General features: G+C 45.7%; 1 protein-coding gene across 3 annotated transcripts in view; it reads left to right on the forward strand.

The window, feature by feature from the left end:
* TBC1D22B (TBC1 domain family member 22B) overlaps positions 1–23,465 on the forward strand; it is an 82,804-nt gene that overhangs the window by 18,204 nt on the left and 41,135 nt on the right. For all 3 annotated transcript variants that reach the window (XM_058733769.1, XM_058733768.1, XM_058733770.1), the window contains exons 3-8: positions 10,592–10,899; positions 14,103–14,282; positions 14,811–14,881; positions 16,287–16,415; positions 17,693–17,758; positions 21,675–21,789. In XM_058733769.1, coding sequence (XP_058589752.1) covers positions 10,592–10,899; positions 14,103–14,282; positions 14,811–14,881; positions 16,287–16,415; positions 17,693–17,758; positions 21,675–21,789 — 869 coding nt within the window. The remainder of the gene's footprint in view (positions 1–10,591; positions 10,900–14,102; positions 14,283–14,810; positions 14,882–16,286; positions 16,416–17,692; positions 17,759–21,674; positions 21,790–23,465) is intronic.

A 23,465-nucleotide genomic window follows, 5' to 3' on the forward strand; every position in this document is an offset into this window, starting at 1 on the left:
GAAATGACAGTTTCTACTTTGATCTTTTCTAGCTTCTCCCCTGCTCTATTTTGGATCAAGAGATGAGCAATCTTCTTACCTCTAAATGATCTGTTATTAAGTGGGAAATTAACTCACACCAGAGATTTATTTTCCTGCATTGGAAGCTGGTATATGCAGGGTTTGGTGTTGGACCCTTTGTTCTGATGGAAGGGTCTTCATTGGTTAAATATCGTCTCCAAATTGGATGACTGATGACCTTCTTCTTGTAGGAGCCTCCTTTCTGGGTTTCATTGCTTCTGAATATATATAGGTCTGCCAACTTGTCTTCACTTATACTATGAGGACTGGGGCGAATAGAATATAAACTGTAGGGCTGACATTCTTCAGGTCCTCTTTCTCCAGCCTCAAAGAAATCTAGCCATACAGTAGAGTTAAAAGCTCCCTGGAGGTTATTTCTCTAGTAAAATTCTAATAAGTTATTTTCGAACACAATAGAAACCCTGGTCAAATCCAAGATGTGTGCGTGTGTATTCATACCCCCAATTATCACTTCATCGCTCCTTTCTCTCATGGGCCATCAATCAGCCACAGTGAATTTAAATGAAGAGATGCATCATCTTCTCAGATTTTCTAAGAATTTTGGGCTCTGTCTCTGGGCACACTTCATCTTACGACTTATTTCCAGGAAAGCTGTAGTTTGTGGTGAAAGCCGAATGATTCGAGAGGTACAGGAGACCTAAGTTGTCATCTTTCTGGGGCCCGTGTAATAATATCTACCCTTTCTTTCCTTAACAGTCAAGGAAGGAGTAAAGATAATGTATATTAAAGTATTTTGAATACCTACAAAAATGCCATAACAGATGTACATTATCAATGTTTTAATATTTAAAGTTTTTTTTTTAATGTTTATTTTGAGGGAGAGAGTGCATGTGTATGCACGCAAGCGGGGGTCGGGGCAGAGTGAGCGAGAGAGAGAGAGAATCCCAAGCAGGCACTGCACTGTCAGCACAGAGCCCAGTGCGGGGCTTGATCTCACAAACCGCGAGATCATGACCTGAGCCGAAATCAAGAGTCAAATGCTTAATTGACTGAGCCACCTAGGCACCCCAGCATTTTAATATTAAAAAAAAAATAATAACTTAGCTGAATATGTGGTGAACTTTCTGTAATTCTACCAACTCACTGCAAAAAGATGGCAATTTGGCCAGTATGTGGAAGGTATGGTCTCCTGAATCACTTTGGAAGCGTGACTGCTATTCTTTTCTGTAACGCACAGTTTTTACACCAGAAGCCACAGTATAAGCTCTTTGAGGGCAGGGATTTTCCTTTATTCACCGCTGTACCCTTAGTACCTAGAAGAGCACGCAGCGCGTACTAGGCACTTAGTAAGCATTTATGGGTTGAAGGAATGAAATCATTGCATGCACTTAGACAGTGAGCTTTACTTTAGTGCTTCTTAGTTTGTACCTCGCTCTTCATAGGGGAGCATGTTTTCTGTGACAATTGTGTGGCATTCACATTAAGTAGAATGGATACTCTTTCCTGGTCGGTCGATATAGCAGGCACTACTTAACTAACAGTCTTCCCTGCCCCTGCCTCTTCCTTGCTCAAGAACCATAATTTTATTCAGCTCTTGAGCAGGTATCTGTATTAGTTTAAGCCTTTTATAATAATCTTTTGGTAATCACAGTGACTGGCCTGCAGTGGGCTTATGTCATTGGTTCTGGCCCATGAGATGTAAAAGTTTCCTGAGGGAGGGTACCTGGAAAGATGTTCCTGTTCGATCAGAGAGAGATCGTTTTGTGAAGAGAGCCTCTTTTTGTCTCTACTCACCTTTCCTGCTTTTGAATGTGGTGGTGTGAAAATAGATGCTGAAAGCTGTAGCAGGTAACTTGTAAGCTGAGGGAACGGGTAAGAGACCCTCAGACACCTGCCGAGTAGTGCCTTGGCATCATGGGTCTTTACAATTAAAGCATCAGAGGTTGAGGATTCTTTTTTTTTTTTTTTTTTAGTGTTTTTATTTATTTTTGAGAGAGAGAGAGAGAGAGAGCGCGCACAAGCCAGGGAGAAGCAGAGAGAGAGGGAGACACAGAATCTGAAGCAGGCTCCAGACTCTGAGGTGTCAGCACAAAGCCGGACATGGGGCTCAAACTCACGAACTGCAAGATCATGACCTGAGCCTAAGTTGGAAGCCCAACCAACTGAGCCACCGAGGTGCTCCCAGAGGTTGAGGATTCTGTTCCTTGTAGCCAGTTCTGTTCACAGCCAGGATTTGTTGATTGGTAGATCCATTCCAGCGTATTTTATAATTGCCTTTGATGAATACGTGGCTAACACAGAAATCACTCAGTCCACCCATGCATAAGGCAGTCGAGGGTACTGTCCTCTATTTTATGTTCATGTCAGAGTCACCACACCTTGTCTGCATCTGTTATCGAGTGCATTTTCCCTGGCTCTGTATTGAGGACAGGTCTTGAGGAACATTCCCATATTCCAAACTGCCAAGACAAATTTTATATACTTTTGTTTTCCCAACTATTAGTTATATAAAACCACAAAAGTTTTCACTGATCATTCAGGAGAGTTGGAATCAACTTTATTTTCTCTTTTTTTTTATAGGTTTAATTTTTTCTTCATGTATCTTACTTCAATATCATTCTCCTTTTATTTATTTTTAAAATTTTGTTTTAGAGAGAGTGAGAGTTAGGGGAGAGGGCAGAGGAAGAGAGAGAGGATATCCCAAGCAGGCTCCACGTTCAGCGTGGAGCCTGATGCAGGGCTCAATCACACAGCCCTGGGATCATGACCTGAGCTGAAATCAAGAGTTGGACACTCAACTGACTGGGCCACCCAGGTGCCCCTGCAATCATACTTTCAATAGAAGTAATCACTTAGCTCTGCAATTTGGGAGGAATAGAATTGTCACTGAATAAATTGCCGCCTCTTTTCATGCACTTGGTGGTTTGTTAGCACTCTGCAACATGGGACAACCTCTAGGTCTGCACTGGACCATTTTACAGTTCCAGATTGTTACTATAAAACATTTATCGCCCTTATTTTAGTACCTTTGTTGGGACATTTTTATTACTTTCTCCTCTGTGTGATTATCATTCCACTTCAGACTGCCATTAATTACCGTGTGGTTAAGCCCCATCGCAGCAGAAGCCTTTACACGGGGTCTTCAATCATCTAAACTGCATGAGCGCAGTACATCGTTCCCTGTCTGTATATACTGACTTCAATTTGCCAAATTATTACCATTACTGATAATATTGCCAGCAATAATTTTTACAGCTCGGATGAAGCTAGCCTTACTGCAGAGTGGCCCCATTGGCCACTTGATGGTATGACAAGCCTCTAAATTTATTGTTTTCTGAATTGCACTGAAGTACGATCCTGGTTGCGTGTTAACGAAGCTGGTTCACACACAGCCACACTAGTTATCGGGATGACTGGATTTATTTGAATGTCACCGAATTCCCCGCTTGTTTCACACCCCTCACCAGTGTCAGACATTATTTTTCTGAGTAAATTTGTGTACTGTTTCTGTTAAGCGAGCAACCATGTCAGTAAAACGGTGTAGCCTCAATCAGATTACAGAATGATTGATCTTTTGTTTCCTAACCAGTAGAACCTGTAGCCACTCTTGTTCAAAACATCCTTTGGGGCTCGTGTCAGCATTCAACAAGTTACCATTCACCAAACAACTGATTTCTCTCAAATGTGCCACTTAATTACGTTTTCAGGAGTTTTAGGGTCGTGTGCACTCCTTGAATCTCTTTTTCTTCACCACTTTGTAGCTCCATGATCTTGGACAAATTACTTAACCTCTCTGAGTCTCCTCATCCGTGAAATAGAAGTAATAAGACTCAGGTCAGAGTTACTGGGAGAATTAAGAGGTCTCTGTGAAAGTGCTTTTGAAGCTATAATTTGGCATTCGGTCGTAAGGAGGCGTGATGGAGGTGTCTGTGACAGGCCAGTTTGGTTGTAAGTCTGACACAGATCAGTTTGAACAACCTTGGCTGAACTTCAAGCCACACTGTGGTTGTTAGGATACCTCAGGTTGGCAATCAATTAGTTGGGGCCATGTTAAAATGAGGCAGCCTATAAACCAGAGGTACCCCCAGCTGGGATCACCTGGATTGGTTTTTTCACTGGGCCTCCTGATGTCAAAAGAGAAGAGTGGTATGTCTCCTCCAGGGACCGTATTCCTGAATTCAGCCTTTTCCCATTCCAGCTACCGACGCACACAGCCCGTTCCGTGTAGACAGGAGACGATTGGCACAAGGCTAGAGAGTTAGGGCTGTCAGCTGTGCACACACGGGGGCACTACGGCTGTGGTGGTATGTGCTCCGTTTGCCTGGCAACTCTTCTTCCTGGGCTGCAGATCTTACTAGACCTCCTTTTCTAGGTAGATTAGTTAAAGAGTGTAGGCAGGCCATCAGGTCAGGTAGACCTAGATTTGAGCCCAGACTTTGCTGCCTGCTCATGACCTCAGTAAGCCTCAGTCTCCTGATCTGCAAATAGGAATAATAATAATAATAATAATAATACCTCAAAAAGTAATAGTACCTTATAGCCTTATGAATGAGCATTGATCAGAAAATGGGTATATATAAATATTAGCACAGAACCTGGCACCTAGTAAACAGCCAATACATTCACACTTTAACGTATGTATAAATTTATATTCTCTCCTTTGGAGAGAACAAAATGAATAAACGTGGAAATGCTTCAACTTTAAATCATCCCACCGTTGTTGCTGGTCTGTAGATTTTCTTGTTTCCTCTCAGTGGCAACCCAGGAACCTTTTCACTCTGACCTGCCTCTTTCATTCTGTAACTGGTTCTCACCAACCCTCAGTCCTCACACTCCTACCCCTCCTGGTGGTACCAACCTCTTCCTCCATGAAGGCCTCTTTCCAGAAGACGGAGCTGACTTTTTTTAACTGGTTGGTTGCGTTCTGGGTTTTGTGGAATAGACATCTCTAAAATAATTTCCAGTGGCCTCAAGATGGTCTGCTTTGAGTCTCTTGTCTTCCTGTCACAGGGAATGACAGCCTTTCCTCCTTTCTTTGTTCTTCAGTATGTTGGAATATGTCCTTCCAGTTTCTATTTGCAGAAGTCTTCACCTGAGTAATTCCAATTCTTAATCTCAATAGTTGACTTATATTGAATCTTCATCTCCTTCAAAAAATATAATGAAATATTTGAATGCTTAAAAAGATGTAAAGAAAAATATAACAAATCCTCATGTACCCACCACTCGGCTGATTTACCTCCTTTGTTTGTACGGATGTGTTAGAGCCTGAGTCTTAGCATGTCCCATCTCTTGGTGCAATGTTTCCATCCAGTGCAGGGTGTATGTGTGCTTCACCCAGTGTTAAACTATCAGCATCCAGTCACTTCTTTGGCCTGAGTTAAAATTTAGCTTCTTGGGGCGCCTGGATGGCTCAGTCGGTTGAGCGTCCGACTTCAGCTTGGGTCATGATCTCACAGTCTGTGAGTTCAAGCCCCGCGTCGGGCTCTGTGCTGACAGCTCAGAGCCCGGGGCCTGTTTCAGATTCTGTGTCTCCCTCTCTCTCTGACCCTCCCCCGTTCATGCTCTGTCTCTCTTTGTCTCAAAAATAAATAAATGTTAAAAAAAAATTTAAAAAAAAATTAAAAAAAATTTAGCTTCTTGAGTTGATGGCTTATTTTAAAAATCTTAAAAATATCGGGGCGCCTGGGTGGCGCAGTCGGTTGGGCGTCCGACTTCAGCCAGGTCACGATCTTGCGGTCCGTGAGTTCGAGCCCCGCGTCGGGCTCTGGGCTGATGGCTCGGAGCCTGGAGCCTGTTTCCGATTCTGTGTCTCCCTCTCTCTCTGCCCCTCCCCCGTTCATGCTCTGTCTCTCTCTGTCCCAAAAATAAATAAAAACCGTTGAAAAAAAAAATTAAAAAAAAAAAAAATCTTAAAAATATCAAGAGAGTATTTAAGAGGGGCGCCTGGCTGACTTAGTTGGTAGAGCATGTGACTCTTGATTACTGGGTCATGAGTTCAAGCCCCATGTTGGGTGTGGAGCCTACTTTAAAAAAAAAAAAGAGAGAGAGAGAGAGAGAGTATTTAGGAAACATCAACCAGAAAAACACGGTGGTTAATCTTGGTATCCAAGGTACTCCATATCAATCAGTCGGGTTCATTGTGTGCAATCTTGAGGTACACATAGCCTCCAAAGAGGAAAACGACAGTAACCACGAACTTGTATGCAGTATTTTACTGGTGGCAGAGCTTTTTTACACATCTGCCTATTTGTTCTTGACAGTGGACCCTCTGAGGTATGTTCTACAGGCAATGGATTCTACATCCCCCTTTACAAAAGAGAAACAGTCATAGTGATGGGTCCAGAACCTGCAGCCTCAGCAGGTCCACAGACGAGTACTTTGCCTCTTCTGGCTCGTGGATGGATTTTTAACAGCAGATATTCACAATGTGTTGTCCCAGTTTTATTTTCTTTGATTTGAGCTCTTGCTTGTTTCTGATCGTTTGTTTAGTAAGTTTATAAGTACCCTTACTTTGGGGATTGATGAAAGCCAACAACCTTATCCACTGGTTAATAATATGCTCACTGTAGAAGACACAAATAATTCAGAGACCTATAGAAATGAAATGAAATATCCCCTATAATCCACAGCCTAGCGATAAGCACTGTTAACATTTTGATGTATTTTCTTTCTGGTCTTTTCTATGCATATACTTTTTTTTTAATATAGAGATTATAAAAATATATTTTTTTGGCTCCAGTTTTCACTTTATTGAGATCGTTTTCTAGTGTTACTTAATAGCCTGTGAGATGTGCTTTTCAGTGGCATTATAACATTTCATCTGGTGGCTGAACAAATTTCATCATTCCAATTTCTAGATGTTTATGCTGTTTTCAGTTTTTAACCAAAGTAACACCATGATAAACTGTCTTAGATCCTCTGACCCTCTGGTTATTATGTTAGGGTCAGAAATTATAAACCATTTTCGGGCTTATGGTATGTATGTTGCCAGATTGTTTTCCAGAAAGCTGTACAACATACACCCTCACCTGCACCATTAGATGGCGGTCCCACTGCACCCTTGGCAACACTGAAGAGAATGCTGTTTAGATCTTTGCTAACTTGGCGGGTAGAAAATGGTATTTTGTTTCTATCACATTTGAACTGCTACATCTTGTAATCTAGTTTTCTCCCTTGTATTTTGTGTGATGTCTTCTCTTCCTTTACTCTGTGTAAGACCAGCTTTGAAAGCAATGCCTCAGTTAAAATCTTACCCCTTTTCTGATGCTAATAGTAAGGACATATTGGTGAGCTGAGCTGTATGAGCTCCCAGACTGTATTTATCAGTGTTAATAACAATTATCTTTTAGGATAAGCGTTGGACTCATAGAGGGAGATGAGATGGGTTGTTAGACCACCCACCTCTATCCAAAGGGAAGAAACAGCTCCTGGAAATGGGGAGATTCAGCTCTTCTGGCAGAACCTTGTTTCCCCTCTAGTATCACTGTGCTTTGCTGGAGGAGACAGGGAGGCAATTAGTGATGTCTTTTTTTTTTTTCAACATAATACTTAATTTGATTTTTTTAATTTACATCCAAATTAGTTAGCATATAGTGCAACAATGATTTCAGGAGTAGATTCCTTAGTGCCCCTTACCCATTTAGCCCATCCCCCCTCCCACAACCCCTCCAGTAACCCTCTGTTTGTTCTCCATATTTATGAGTCTCTTATGCTTTGTCCCCCTCCCTTTTTAAAAAATTTTTTTTTAACGTTTATTTATTTTTGAGACAGAGAGAGACAGAGCATGAACAGGGGAGGGGTAGAGAGAGAGGGAGACACAGAATCTGAAACAGGCTCCAGTCTCTGAGCTGTCAGCACAGAGCCTGACGCGGGGCTCGAACTCACGGACCGTGAGATCATGACCTGAGCCGAAGTTGGACGCTTAACCGACCAAGCCATCCAGGTGCCCCCCCAACCCTGTTTTTATATTATTTTTCTTTCCCTTCCCTTATGTTCATTTGTTTTGTCTCTTAAAGTCCTTATATGAGTGAAGTCATATCATATTTGTCTTTCTCTGATTTCACTTAGCATCATACCCTTCAGTTCCATCCACGTAGTTGCAAATGGCAAGATTTCATTCTTTTTGATTGCCGAGGATTACTCCCTAGTGTATATATACCACGTTTTCTTTATCCATTCATCCATCACTGGACATTTGGGCTCTTTCCATACTTTGGCTACTGTTGATAGTGCTGCTATAAACATGGGGGTGCATGTGTCCCTTTGAAACAGCACACCTGTATCTCTTGGATAAATACCTAGTAGTGCAATTGCTGGGTTGTAGGGTAGTTCTATTTTTAGTTTTTCGAGGAACCTCCATACTGTTTTCTAGAGTGGCTGCACCAGCTTGCATTCCCAAGTGATGTCTTTACTCCAGTGCATTCAGGCTCCAGGTGTAAATGTACACAAGGTTTGGGATTTGAGGGATGTTAGACAAGACTGAGTTAGAAATGTCCCAACCAGGTAGTCCCCAGGATCCAGAATAAGGGCCCACAGATGTTAAAGGGGAGACCTGAAGAGGAGAAGGTCAGGAAAGTAGGAATGATTCGCATGACTCCTAGGACTAAGCTCTCTTTCCTCAGTGCGTCAATCTAGTTTTCCCAAACTGTCGTCATGTACCATCTTTGCGTTTTTTTGCCAAAGTCTGTTCTGTTATTTTACTGAATGCATTTTTTAAAAATAGCCTCTTAAAAAACCTCAATTAGATTTGTGTGTGTGTGTATTTAAGATTTTATTATTAAGTAATTGCTACACCCAATGTGGGGTTCGAACTCACAACCCTGAGGTCAAGATTCACATGCTCTACCGACTGATCCAGCCAGGTGACCCACATTGATATATATATATATTATATATATATATATATATATATATATATAATATATATATATAATATATATATAATTTTTTCTTAATATGAAATTTATTGTCAAGTTGGTTTCCATACAACACCCAGTGCTCATCCCAACAGGTGCCCTCCTCAATACCCATCACCCACCCCTCCCTCCCACCCCCCATCAACCCTCATATTGTTCTCAGTTTTTAAGAGTCTCTTATGGTTTGGCTCCCTCCCTCTCTAACCATTTTTTTCCTTCCCCTCCCCCATGGTCTTCTGTTAAGTTTCTCAGGATCCACATAAGAGTGAAAACATACGGTATCTATCTCTCTCTGTATGACTTATTTCTCTTAGCATAGCACTCTCCAGTTCCATCCACGTTGCTACAAAAGGCCATATTTCATTCTTTCTCATTGCCACGTAGTACTCCATTGTGTATATAAACCACAATTTCTTTATCCATTCATCAGATGATGGACATTTAGGCTCTTTCCATAATTCCACATTGATATTTTATCTTTTTTTTTTTTTAATTTTTTTAATGTTTATTTATTTTTGAGAGGGAGAGAGAGACAGAGCATGAGTGGGGGAGGGGCAGAGAGAGAGAGGAAGACACAGAATCCGACGCAGGCTCCAGGCTCTGAGCTGTCAACACAGAGCCCGACGCGGGGCTCCAACCCATGAACCATGAGATCATGACCTGAGCTGAAGTCGGACACTTAACTGACTGAGCCACCACCCAGGCGCCCCACATTGATATTTTAAAGTAAACCTCATCACTTCTGTAAATTAGAAGTGGAAAGCTAATTATCATTTGCCAAAAATAGAAGAAGTAACCTTAAAAGTAAACACAGTGAAAAAAACAAAACTCTCTTATTAAGAAAATTCTTAACCAGCTGATGTTGCTTGCAAACATGTTGATCTGAGGCCGTCCTCTTTGTTAAAAAATAGCCTTAAAGACAGAGTAGCACCATACTGAGACTGTCTCCTTTAGGCTAGCTGAAGGACTTTAACAGAATGAAAAAGGAACATCTCATTCATTCTGGAACTTGATGTTTCATGCTACATATGGACTGCCTAAAATTATCTCTGGTTCTGCCAGGAGTTCATGTCCTACTCTAAGGAATAGTTTAGGTTATGTTACCGTAGCAGATTAACTCTGGAATCTCAGTGGATTGTCACAACAAAGGTTCATTTATTCCTTTCTCATGCTACGTGTCCAGAGTGGAGTTGAGTGGGAGTGGAGGGCAGGCTCTACCCTACGCAGTCACTCTGCTTCCCAGGTGAGGGAGGCGCCTGGCCAGTTACCACAGTAGAAGAAAGCTTATAGAGAGAGAACTCATCCCTGTGCTTGTCTACTTTGGCTTTGGAGTGATTTCCTCATTTCTCTCCTCAGCTTATGGCCAGAACTAGTCTTCTAGCCTTGTCTGAATACGGGGCGGGGGTGGGGGGGCTGGGAAGTATAGGGGAGCACATGGGATATTTGGTGAGCATTGTTGTCTCTGCTCCATCAGTCTCTGCAGTATAGTGCTGGTCTAGATGCCTCTAGATGAGCAATGGATACAAGCTGTTTTTATTTGTAGAAGGTAAAGATTATATATCAGCTAGTTTGTCATACTGTTCATATTAAGCCAGTGAAGGTGGTCAGACGTGTCAGATCATTCCCTGGTAATGATGTCTCCTTTCTTAAAGCTTCATCAAAGAACGGTCAAAAGTCAACGCAGTTCCTTTGAAGAATAAGAAGGCCTCCAGTTTCCATGAGTTTGCCCGGAATACCAGTGATGCTTGGGACATTGGCGATGATGAGGAAGAGGACTTTTCCTCCCCTTCTTTCCAAACTCTAAACTCAAAAGTTGCTCTGGCGACCGCAGCCCAAGTCCTAGAAAACCACAGCAAGCTGAGGGTGAAACCAGAACGCTCCCAGTCAACAACATCCGATGTTTCTGCCAGCTACAAGGTCATAAAGTCCAGCAGTGACGCTCAGCTGTCCAGAAATTCCAGTAAGTCCATCCTGCTCCCTTCCACAGCCTCACCCTTTTGAGCAGAGTGCACCTCAAATGAACAGTTTTTCTCTAGGGCATTACTCAGATCTTCCATTGAATGGTAAATGTGAGAGCTCAAGCCTGAGCCCAATGGGTCATAGACTCTGCCTGTTCTGCCCCCACACCTTGATGGCTACTTGGGGCTTCACTTGCTGACACCCCATTTTTGCCTGCCGTTTTGTTCTTCCTTTCCCTGTGATGGGGTCTAGAACTTTTGCTCTTTGGTTGCTTCACATTTCTTTGGGCCTGGTCAGGTTTAAGGTTATTGACTCATGTATGTAAAGTTGTTAGTGGCTGAATTTCACAAACGTGTGGCACTGTTGTTTGGCCTGTTCGGCCCTGGGGAGCAGTCACTAGTAAGGTTGTTCCTTTCCTGTTCCTAAGGAATGGAGCAACATGTGCCCGGAGGCTCTGGGTCACAGCCTCAGGTTGGGGGCGGGGTGGGAGGAGACACGCCTTCCGTTTCTTTTTGGGAAACTGGCTTCTGCAAGTGGTTGAGGTAATGGTGGTTTTATCAGATGTTTGGGGTCTCTCAGTGTACCCTCTTAACTATCCATTGCTGTATGTAATTTTGCTCTAGAGGGTTTTACGGAAGCCAGTTATTCTGAGTCGGAGAGGGAAGTGTCATTATTCCAGTGAAAGTTAGAATGGCTGACTGGTAAAGGGCGAAGGGAAGTGGAAGAATGTCAGAGCCTGGCGTGTGTCCCGACTCATGCTCTAAGAGAACAACTTCTGCAGTTTCAGAATAAGCACGTGGTCATGAACTTAGGCTGTGAGGCTGTTAAAATGGCACAGTCACTTTCCATCGCCGATCGGGCTCCAGGTTCCACCTTCAGTGCCGTGCCCACGTGGGTGTTCGGTGTTGACTGACTGGCCGTAGCTATAGGCTGTTGGAAGTGTCTGTGTGCTGTGATTGAGGGTGTTAAAGGATCTCAAGTGTGAGGAAGCACCCCCCTCCCCGCCCCCATCCCTAGTAAAGGTGCAGCCCTCATACAGCCAGGTCCGTCCAGAACATTCCCTTTATGAGGTCCCCTCCTGTGAACATCATGTGTTAATCTGTGATATCAGAGGTGCACATCGCTCTCAGGCCCCCAGTGTGTGGTCTGTTTCCTAGGCCCCATGTAACACTAGGCATCCCAGCCAAATACCCTGTGACTGTTGCTTCTGTAAACCTTCTAGTTGTGCATGTTGCTGAGTGCTCATCTTTTTTTTTTTTCCAAGAGAGGATTTCTTTATTTTTTATTTAAAAAAAAATTTTGTTTAAGTTCATTTATTTTTGAGAGAGAGACAGAGCATGAACAGGGGAGGGGCAGAGAAAGAGGGAGACACAGAATCCAAAGCAGGCTCCAGGCTCTGAGCTGTCAGCACAGAGCCCGACGCGGGGCTCGAACTCACAAACCACGAGATCATGACCTGAGCCGACATTGGACACTTAACCAACTGAGCCACCCAGGTGCCCTGTCTTTCTTTATTTTTTGAAAAATGTTTATTTATTTTGAGAGAGAGAGAGAGAGCATGCATGCAAGCAGGGGAGGGGCAGAGAGAGAGGGAGAGAGAATCCCAAGCAGACTCCATGCTGTTAACACAGAGCCTGACATGAGGCTTGATCCCACAAACTGTGAGATTATGACCCGAGCCAAATGCTTAACCAGCGGAGCCACCCAGGAACCCCTCATCATTTAATTCTTGTTGTGAGTCCTGCCTTTTTTTTTTTTAATTTTATTTTTTATTTTTAAAAATTTACATCCAAATTAGTTAGCATATAGTGAAACAATGATTTCAGGAGTAGATTCCTTAATGCCCCTTACCCATTTAGCCCATTTTTTTTTTTAATGTGTATTTTTGAGAGAAGAGAGAACATGAGCGGGGAAGGGGCAGAGACAGTGGGATAGGATCTGAAGCAGGATCTGTGCTGACAGCACAGAGCCAGATGTGGGGCTTGAACACATGAACTTCGAGATCATGACCTGAGCCGAAGTCAGATGTTTAATTGACTGAGCCACTCAGGTTCCTTGTGACTCCTGCTTTTTAAGGCCCAGATAGATAAAAGAACATGAAATAGTTATGGAAGGACAGTCAGAATTTAAAACTGACTTGACTTTGGGGTAGTAAAATAAATAAGGATTTTGGAATCAGACAGACCTAAGGTGGCATCTCAGGTCTCACTAGCAAATCGCTTTTAACCTCTCTGAGCTGTGGTTTCTTCATCTGTAAAGTAATAATTCCTACCATATGTTGCAAGAATCAAATGAGAGATCCTATGTAAATGTGACCAGCATGATGCCTTATACGTAGTAGGAGCTCAGGAAATGTCAGTCCTATACTGCGCGTTTCTCCTTCCTATCATCTGGGTTAGAAATGTCAAGAACCAGCCATGTGGTTCTGCTGGGGTCTGTGTTCCTGTTATTTCAGTCATATCCCAGCAGAATTAAAAGCTGGCTCACCTTGGTGGGAAATGTAGGAGCACAGAGGAACCCAAAACAGGGTTGCCTGGGGCCAGAGCCTCTCACCTGCTGTGCAGGGCACATTGATGGGCCAAGAACAGCTTCGGGTTGCGCCGTGGATATTGATCCTCTCAGCCCTTGGGCCAGCTGCATGGGGCCTGGGGCTTCAGGCAAGCAGCCACCTGTTTTTATTACATGTGCCCTACTTACATGCCTAACCGACTGAGCCACTCAGGTTCCCTGTGACTCCTGCTTTTTAAGGCCCAGATAGATACAGAATATGAAACAGTTATGAAAGGACAGTCAGAATTTAACTCACTGCTTACGTGCTCTGTGATGTGGAAAGGGAAGGCAAACACTACCTTAGACCGTGTTGCCCCCACATTCAATATTAGGCATGAGGACACATCCCAGGTTGGGGTAGAAAGGAAACATTTGATTTCCATCCAGAGTTGCCAAAAAAGTTGTCACAGTTGCTACGGCCTCTGGAGTCTGTTAGCACATAAGATGCCTTGGGAGTCTGTGATAAAAATGCAGCCCTTCCCCCGGGCAGACGGTTTCCATCCCCTGGCTGCCCTCAGCGGGCGCCTTGGGGCAGCGCGCCAGCTGCTCGGACCCGGTTCTGGCGGAGGGGCCAGTACTGAACAGCCAGCTCAGGGTCCCTCCACGTCCATGCGCTACATTGCCGCCTGTTCTCTTTCTCTTTCTTTATCACAGGTGACACATGCCTGAGGAATCCACTCCACAAACAGCAGTCACTCCCTCTCCGACCCATCATCCCCCTGGTTGCCCGCATCTCGGACCAGAATGCTTCCGGGGCGCCCCCGATGACTGTCCGGGAGAAAACCCGCCTTGAAAAATTCCGTCAGCTTCTCTCCAGCCACAACACTGACTTAGGTGAGTCCCCATGAGCCCCGGGCAAGGTAGGACCTCTTGGTGACTGGAATTCTCAGAGACCTGGAAGCTATTGCTCTTTATTCTTCCTTCTTTTACTTTTCCAGCATCTCCTCATCTGGTGCCCATTGCAGTGACATGCAGGTATTAAGTCAGAAGTATGTTACTAGAAATTAGGGACCAAATTAGGTGGGACTGGATTCTGCGGCCCGTAGACCATAGTGTAGCTGTTCTGGCTTTGGTCTCCTCTGCCTCGAGGCATCTCTGACTCAAATCCACACCCACGGGTCTCTCTGCCCCCGAGTCTGATCTCCGAGCTGACTGCATCACTACTGCAGACCGTGTCTTCGCCACTTTGCTGCTCAGGGCTGTTGTCTGGGGCTTTCTCCCCGTGCTTGTCGGTAGCCGCTGCTGCTGCTGGTGGTGGTGGTCTTTCTTGAATGGTGGGAGGAATCAGGCAGTGCTGGCTCAGGGTTGTCTTAAGGCATTTGTGGGAAGGGCTAATCCAATCAAGCCGTTGTCCGTTTGCAGATGAACTGAGGAAGTGTAGCTGGCCGGGGGTTCCCAGGGAGGTTCGACCCATAACCTGGAGACTCCTGTCGGTGAGTTCTGCCCGCTGTGTAGAGAAGCGTGAGCCTCACACAGCTCTTCTTACCTGCTGAGGTTAGTGTGGGCACATTCATCTTACTGCATAGACTCCTCCAGTCCCACTGGGTGTGGCAGATCTGTGGGACTGTCATCTTATTTCTGCGCCTAAATAAACACATCCTTGCGAGTTATTCACGCACGTATAGAAGAGCACAGCTTTTCCCTGTTGGTGTATACCCCCTTGCTCAACGCCAGGGAGAAAGAGCGTAGTGAGGTAGGGATCTCAGCACTTGTTTGGACAGGCTCCCACACTCCCCAGACTTCACTCTTTCCTCAGTAGGAATAACCAGAGTGGTGGAAAGCGACTCTGGCACTGTGAGGAGGTGAGACATGGGCCTCCCCCAGGAGCCTGCACCAGTCCCGCTCTCACTGAGGGCAGAGCACTGTGCCAGCCTCTGTGATAGGGACGCTCGGACTTCCTGAGCCTGTCACGTTCGTTCATTCATTCATTCATTCATCTAGCAAGGAATTATTGAGGGCCTGCTGTCTGCCAGGCATGGTGCCAGCAGCTGCGAGGATACACAACAATGAATGAAGCCTGGTCCCTGCTCTGCAGGCCCTGCCTGGGGAATGTATTACATAAATGTCTGCGAGAGGAAGTGACTCTTTCCTCAGTGTTCCCCACGAGTCCCGATCCTACGGCCATGTAATCACTGCCTCCGCCACTTCTAATAAGTGTGAATGCCAATAAGAGTAGATTTGGTCGTGGTTTCGGGAACGGGAGCCACACGAATTGAGAGTGGGCTCTAGACCAGGAGTGAGAAGGAAAGTTGGCCTGAAGCTTTGGCTAGGCGGGAGGCTGCTGCCAGAAGTTCCGTGTCTGCACGTTGTGGCTGCCCGTGTCACAGATTCCATTCAGCTTTCTAAGCTGGCAGTTCTGAATATTAGCGTGGAGAAGAATGTGTGACTGGCACAGACTTCCAAGGCAAACCCCTGGGATGTGCCGTAGAGGTGGCCGTAGGGCTGGGATTCCCGGAAGTATCGCCTTGCACACACGCAGCCCTCCAGAGGCCCCCACTCGGGTCCAGTTCCCTCCCACTGACCTAGATCCATTGCTATGCTGAGCCAGCTCCAGGGCGCTCACCAGCAGCACGCACTGCAACTACAGTGCAGGGCTGTGGGAGTGTGCACGTAACCCTGGGAAAGCTGGCCTGGCTTCATCTGCCCACATGTGGGTCTCATTGAAGAAGGAGAGAGCAGACGCTGGGCGGCCGGACCCAAAAAGGGAGGATTCTTGTGCTCTTGGCAGCTGTCCTTCCGCCCCTTTGACGGTTGCCAAGCCAATCCTTAGGCTAAAATAAAAATTAAGGACTCGTGCAACCAACGTGTGTCCCCGTCTAACCACGGTCCTGTCTGTAGGGCTATCTCCCAGCAAACACCGAGAGGAGGAAGTTGACCCTGCAGCGGAAGCGGGAGGAATATTTTGGCTTCATTGAGCAGTATTATGACTCTCGAAATGAGGAACATCACCAGGATACCTACCGACAGGTACAGTCGTCACCTTTTTGGTTACGAATCATAATTGTCAGGTGTATCTCCTGGGAGAACTGCCATAGTGCAGGATTTCCGAGTCTTCAGGCTTTAGTATGCTGGTTAGGAATTAAATTTATTCCCAGAACTGCTTTCCCTGTTTCTAATGAGTAGCTCTGATTTTAGCCATTTTAAATAGAGTTTTTGTTTTTTTTGTGGTGGTTTTTTTTTGTTTTTTTTTTTTTTGCACTGATCAGTGGCATTGCTTCTCCAACTTCCACATGCATACAAATCATCCAGGGTCTTGGTAAAATCCCACCCAAGCGTTACGATAAGATGCAGATTCTGATTCAGTGGGTCTGGGTTGAGACCTTCACTTCTGACAAACTCCCAGGCGGTGTCAACACTACTGGTCCCAGGCCGCAAGTAGTAAGGGTCCCCGGGCACAGAGTGAAAGAGAAGCTCACTCAGGAGTGGTCCAGTCCCTCTAGACTGTGTGACATTAGTATGTCCACCTGGCAGCTAGTGCCGTTTCAGCACCCATGTCGGCCCGTGTGTCTGCAGGAGCAGTAGTTACCAGCAGGCTCGGCAGGCAGTGTTCCACCACCCTCACGGTGGTCCCCACCACCTGCCAAAAGAGGAGGGGAGGAAGAAGAGGGGCGAGGGGAAAAGCCCAGGTTGCTGGCAGCTGTCTTCAGGAAGCCTCAAGAGCCAAAGTAGCTTCTGCTGCTGTCGCCGCCACGGTCCTTGGGATCGATCGTTAAGGCTCGGAGAAATCCTGAAGCTGAAACCAGCTGTCGTGACCTCTTTGGTAACAGAAGTGAGGGCTTGGCAGTGACAGTTACTGAATGCCAGCTCCCTCTGGTTCCCAATCCAGTCACGTGTCTGCCACTTTCAGAGCTCTCTCCGCTCTTGGGAACTATTGATGAGTAAGACTCTGAAAGAGGGATGCACATTTTGATCATGCCTGTTGAGTAAGCACCAGCCCAGAGTGAAACAGACTCCAGGGCGATTCTCTTAGGCCGTGGGTTCTCTTAGGTCGTGAAGCCTGTTGCTGTTCGACATAAGTGGTTTATCTGCGGAGGTTTCCTCAGTTTCAGTAAGCTATTGCTGTCATGGAAACCTATTCCAGATGGACAGGCGGGCTTAATTAGACTCTTCTGGTATGTCCGTCAGTTCTTTCTGAAGATACTGTGCTGTCACTCTTACCCCTTTGATTCGCAGATCTTAAGAAAATAACTTCTCAAAAGAACAAACTGGCATTTGTGTTTTTAGACATGACTTCTCTTTTTCAGATTCACATCGACATTCCAAGGACAAATCCTCTCATTCCATTGTTCCAGCAGCCGCTTGTACAGGAGGTAAGGGAAGTACTTAACCGTTCTCGGCCCTTCTCCGCTCCATGCCTCCACAGCACCTGTTCTGCATGTGTGTGTCCTAGACCTCCCTCCGGCCGTGGGCAGGTGTGTGGCTAATCATGGGGGTACCTTCTGTTCGGATACGGAGCTGTGGTCCCTGCAGAGCTCTTTCTTGTGCATTCTCGTTTGTTCTCCTCGACAAATCTATGGGCCAGGTCACACTCTGAGAAGTTAAGGGACCTATCCGGGGCTTTAAAGCCACACTGTAACAGGATGAAGGCTAGAGCTCATACCTCAGAATTCCTAGTCCTGTGTTTGCTCTGCTTTATCAAGCTGGGCTAGTGATGGTTTTTTTATTGTGGTAAGTGTGTGTAACATGAAATGTCCCATTTTAACCCTTTTTAAGTGCACAGTTCAGCGGCATCAAGTACATTCACACTGTGGTATGACTACCACCTGTCTTTATGACTTTTTTCATCTGCCCAAACAGAAACTTTGTATCCATTAAATAATAATTCTGGGGGCGCCTTTTGGCTCAGTCAGTTGAGCGTCTGACTCTTGGTTTCAGCTCAGATCGTGATTCCAGGATCATGGGATCAAGCCCCATGTTGGGCTCCGTGCTGACATCAGGGAGCCTGCTGGGGATTTTCTCTCTCCTTCTGTCTCTGCCCCTCCCCTCCTCTCTCAAAATGAATAAACATTAAAAAAATAACAATAATTCTCCATCCCCAACAACCACCATCCTACTTTCTGTCTCTATGAGTTTGAATATTTCAGGTACTTCAGACAAGTAAGACCATATATTGTCGGTCCTTGCGTTACTGGCTTATTTCACTTGGCATGATGATATCTTCAGAGTTCATCTATGTTGTAACATGTGTCAGAATTTCCTTCCTCTTAGAACTGAATAATATTCGTTATATGTGTGTAACACATATTGTCCATCTACTCTGTCCTCTGTCTGTGGACAGTTGGATTGCTTCCACTTTGGGTATTATGTCTGTTTGAGTCCCTGTTTTAAATCCTTCTGAGAATATACCCAGAAGTTGAAGTAGTCATGATATTGTGAAACCTGACAAGTCCACGAAACGCATAGAAGGTCTCAGTGGGACTGTTATCTTTTGACCCGAGCAGTAATTATAACCTCCTTGAGACTAGGGATTTCCTTAGCAGCTTCACGGTAGCTAGGACGCTGGGTGTAAGTGCTCTCTGAATCCTGTTTTCAGTTTTCCTTGGAATAGAGAGGGATGTTGGTAAAAATGCTCAAAATAATTTCTATTTGACTTTAGATTATATTCATAATTCTATTTAAATGCAGATCTCCACTGGTGGGATCCCTCATGATTTACCAGTAGCATTAAGAAGATTTGAAGGGCGTGGTGACAGCATTATTTTACCTCTAAGATTCAGCTCAAAGGAAGCGGAAGACCCATTGAGGGTCCCTTTGTGCCTCCCATTGTTTCCCACGGCTCAGCCCTGCTTATGCTTTAACTTGGAGATGTTCAGATACTTCTCTTTTACCTGCGCGTGCTTACTATAAACTTGGAGACAGGGAACGCAGTTTGTTTAACATGCTTCTAGTAGTAGAATCTGAATACAAAGAAGGGAACTCAAACTGCATTCTTTCCATTTTGTCTTGAATCATCTTTGCTTCTAGCTGGCTATAGTCCTCTCACAGAGTATTACTTAAAATGCCGACCAAGGAGCAGAGAACTAAGCAACACAGAATACTGAAAGGCTTGCTTTGCATATCTGAAAGGTAACTTGAGAATTGACTACAGTAAGGCAGAATTACCCAAGTACAAGAGGTGCAAGAAAAACCTTCAGGGATTATCCTTTCCACTCTTCTCCACAAGGCAAGATTATCCCAGGTTGTTTTCTGTCATGAAGGTTCCACGGTCTCCCCTGGTAACCAGGCCTGGTGCCAGGCCATGTCTGTGGCATCTTCACTTGTACAGTGTGTGAGCACCTGCATTGTCCCATCCTTACCAAGCAGGGATTGTCACAGTTCTCCTGATTGTGAGCTGCTGGCCTCCATGCCCTTGGCCACTGTTGAAACCAGTCAGCGAGGATCTGTGTTTTCACGAGGAGCTGACAGTGTGGAGCAGAAGCCCTGGGATTCTCTCTTTCTTTCTGTCTCTGCCCCTCCCCTCCTCTCTCAGAACTAACAGAGACGTCCAGACAGACACAGGCCACAGGAGGCAGGCAGGAGCCCCTTGGGATCTTCCTGAACATGGTGGGTCTAGCCTGAGCTTGGGCTTGTGTTTCAAGGGAGGGAGGAAAGAATGTAAGAGGGCCCCCGTTAAAGTGTTGGGCCTAACCCATGTGAGGATGTCACGCCCTTCCCTCAGCCCCAGAGAGCAAGTGGGCAAGTCTAGTGGAGGCAGAGAGGCCAGCTTGCTTCCTGGTAGGGCTTGTTCTCACTGCCTGTAAGGGCAAGAGTGTTGACAATGGGCGTGTGTCTCATTTCCCTCTGCAGCTGGAAGGCAGACTCAACACGGGGGCTGGGACACATCCTTTATTGTGTCTCTAGATTCTCTACTTCTCTTCTGCGCTAGCTTACCAACTCCAAAACCATACAAGCATTTCCTTCCCGTGGTTCTCCCTGGGGGGCTTTCTTCCTTGCACCTGACCTCTAAGAAGGCCTCTTCAGTCTGCCCCCAGAGCCCGTGTGTGTGCAGTGGAGGCCCTCTCATCTCCCGTGCCCCCCACACGTGGTCACCATCAGCTCTGCCGTCCCTCTGGTGTGGCTCGCAGAGACACGAGGCAGCCCAGTCAAAGCCAGTGTAAGGAACGTGTCGGACTGGCAGTTTTGGCCACCAGGATGAAGCCCAGGGATGAATAGTATCAGAGAAGATGGGGGGATAGCTGAGAGCCTAATGAAGGCAGAGGGAGTGTAGCTGAATGGGGCAGGACCAGACTCTGAAAAGGGACCCTAGACATCTTTTCCTTCTCCCCAGTCTAGGTCTCTGGTCTCTTGTGGCTAATATACTTAACCCCGGTGGCTTCCTCATGGAGGCCCAGGCTGATTTCTCTGTTCTCAAATTCCCAGCTGTAGGATTTGGTTTATTTGCTTTCCTTTCCCCAGCAAATGTCTGGGTTGCATCCTGATACACACAATGACTTCCTGCGTTGATAGTTCTCAGTCAGGCTGGGCTAGGAGTAAGTCTAGGTATAAGTTTTCCTCCGTCTCAGCGGGGAGAAAGGGGAGCGTGGTGGGGAAGGCGTTTCTACTCCACATCCTATGATGATAAAAAAAGGTGTCAAAAAGGTATCAGAACTTAGATGTTTTACCATCTTGCTTCTGGAAATCAAGAAATTGTTATCTACAAATGAGAGTGGGGTGGCCTGGGTTAGGGACATCGATAAGCAGACCTTTTCCTAAGCCCTTTGTGTCCCTGCCCTTCCCGCTTTCCTCATTTTATTTTATTTTTTAACATCCATTTATTTGAGAGGGAGAGAGAGAGAGAGAGAGAGAGAGAGCACGTGCACAAGTGGGGGAGGGGCAGAGAGAGAGGGAGACACAGAACCCGTAGCAGGCTTTAGGCTCTGAGCTGTCAGCACAGAGCCCGACATGGGACTCGAACCCCCAAACCATGAGATCATGACCTGGGCTGAAATCAGATGCTTAACCGACTGAGCCCCCCAGGCCCCCCCCCCCCATTTTCCCCATTTTATATCACAGTGGCTGGATACTGAAAAGAGAAACAAAGGCAAGAACTGTCTGTCCACCCCTGCTTAAAAACAACCAGCATCTTAGAAACTTTCTGCATTTATAAACTTCCTTTGTCCCAGAGTAGCTTTAGAATTTTCCTAAAAATTTGGCAGCATCCCTGAGGCAAATTGTGACATAGGTAAATAGAGGGAGGGAGGGTATCCCTATGATTTAACAGTCCTGTCTTCTCTCTCCTTTTCCTAGATCTTCGAAAGAATTCTATTTATTTGGGCCATCCGACACCCTGCCAGTGGGTACGTCCAGGGAATTAATGACCTGGTCACTCCGTTCTTTGTCGTCTTCCTCTCAGAATATGTGGGTAAGAAGCATGAGTACCAAGCTGAACAAACTATTGCTCTTTCTTTTTTTTTTTTTTTGGGACAGAGAGAGGCAGAGCATGAACGGGAGAGGGGCAGAGAGAGAGGGAGACACAGAATCGAAACAGGCTCCAGGCTCCGAGCCATCAGCCCAGAGCCTGACGCGGGGCTCGAACTCACGGACCGCGAGATCGTGACCTGGCTGAAGTCGGACACTTAACCGACTGCGCCACCCAGGCGTCCCTATTGCTCTTTCTTATCTGCGGTCTGTTTGTTTCTCCCAAGAGTGCAGCCAGTAGGCAAGTCTTGCTAAAAAAGAGGTAGTGGCCTTCGAATACACAGCTAAACCTGTCTGACAGCAGAAGCAGCCTGGAATTTATCTCTAGAGATGGCCACAGACGTCACCCAAAAAGGACCCACTTGGTTCCAGAATGACCAAATGGATACCTTTTTTGTTCTACCGTAAGCAGATGGTTTGATGCTTTATTTGAGGTCCTTTTAGGATTATATTGAACTCGTCTCAGACACAGGCCCTCATCGTGGAAGCTGGAGTTTTAGATTGTACACCAGGCCTCCACACTCCAGTTCACATGCTGTATGTTGGCAGCATGAAACAAAATCAGAATCGAGCACACGTTGGAGGTCCTGGAACAGGCCGAGGAGAGCTCCAGGACCTTGATTTCTCCCCTCCTCCTGCTCCTCTAATCCCACTGGGTTCTTGTCACTTTAGATAGGGTGATTGGATACCGTGGTGGCAGTTAGGTTTTCTTACAGCTCCAGCCTCCTCCTCTGGCCAGGCCTGAATTGGGCAGAGTCTTAAAAGGGGTTGAGGATCCTCCCCTTCTCCTTTTGATTTCTTTATCCGCTTGTGCTTAGAGACTCCCAAGAAAACCCATGTGTCTGTCATGTGTGTTCGCTTAAGCAGTTAAGGAGAAGCTCATGTGGAAATCAGAATGTTGGAGGGGGTCTCAGAACATCATCCATCTATCCTCTCATTTCACCAATGGGTTGTGAGATGCCCTGCCTCCTTGTTGGTGGCAGAGCAAAGACTAGAAGCCTTTCTGTAGGCTCTGGAGGTGGTGGGTTATTGCAGGTGTTGGAGGAAGCCAGTGTGGGAGAAGAAGAGGGTAATGAGAAGTAGACCAGAGTGGAGCCCCTTGGAGGGTAAGGGCATGAAACTATCTCACTCGATCCATCCCATTCATTGTTTTCTCATAGGGCTCAGTGGATGGTGTTTTGGTCTTTTATGAGGCAGTTTCCAAAAAGTAAGACGACTAAATGACACCATCTCCCATTCCCTTTATTGGCAGCAAGCTGGGCAGGACTGGGAGGAAGGTCTCTCTTGCCCACTCTATCAGGGGGTCCTAAGCAAAAGAAAGATGAGTTAAAATGTAGCTACGAAAGGCAGATAGGTAATGCTTTTGCTAGAGGACTTTTCACTTTCCCTTTCACATTAATGGGTCAGCTTTCGGAGGCAGCTTAATTCTGTGTGTTTAACTTTATTAAGAGCAGTGCGGCTGATCTGTTGGGATTTGGGGGTTGCTTCCTTGCAATAGTACTCTTCTAAAACACTATTAAAGGATGAGCCTAAGAAGGTAGTAATCCGTTCACTAATCTACATTTGAAGTGTAAATGCTGGCGTGGAATCTCGGTAACAGTATCATGCCAGTTACAAATA

The sequence above is a fragment of the Neofelis nebulosa genome, chromosome 6 (assembly GCF_028018385.1).
Source record: "Neofelis nebulosa isolate mNeoNeb1 chromosome 6, mNeoNeb1.pri, whole genome shotgun sequence".
Taxonomy (NCBI): Eukaryota; Metazoa; Chordata; class Mammalia; order Carnivora; family Felidae; genus Neofelis; species Neofelis nebulosa.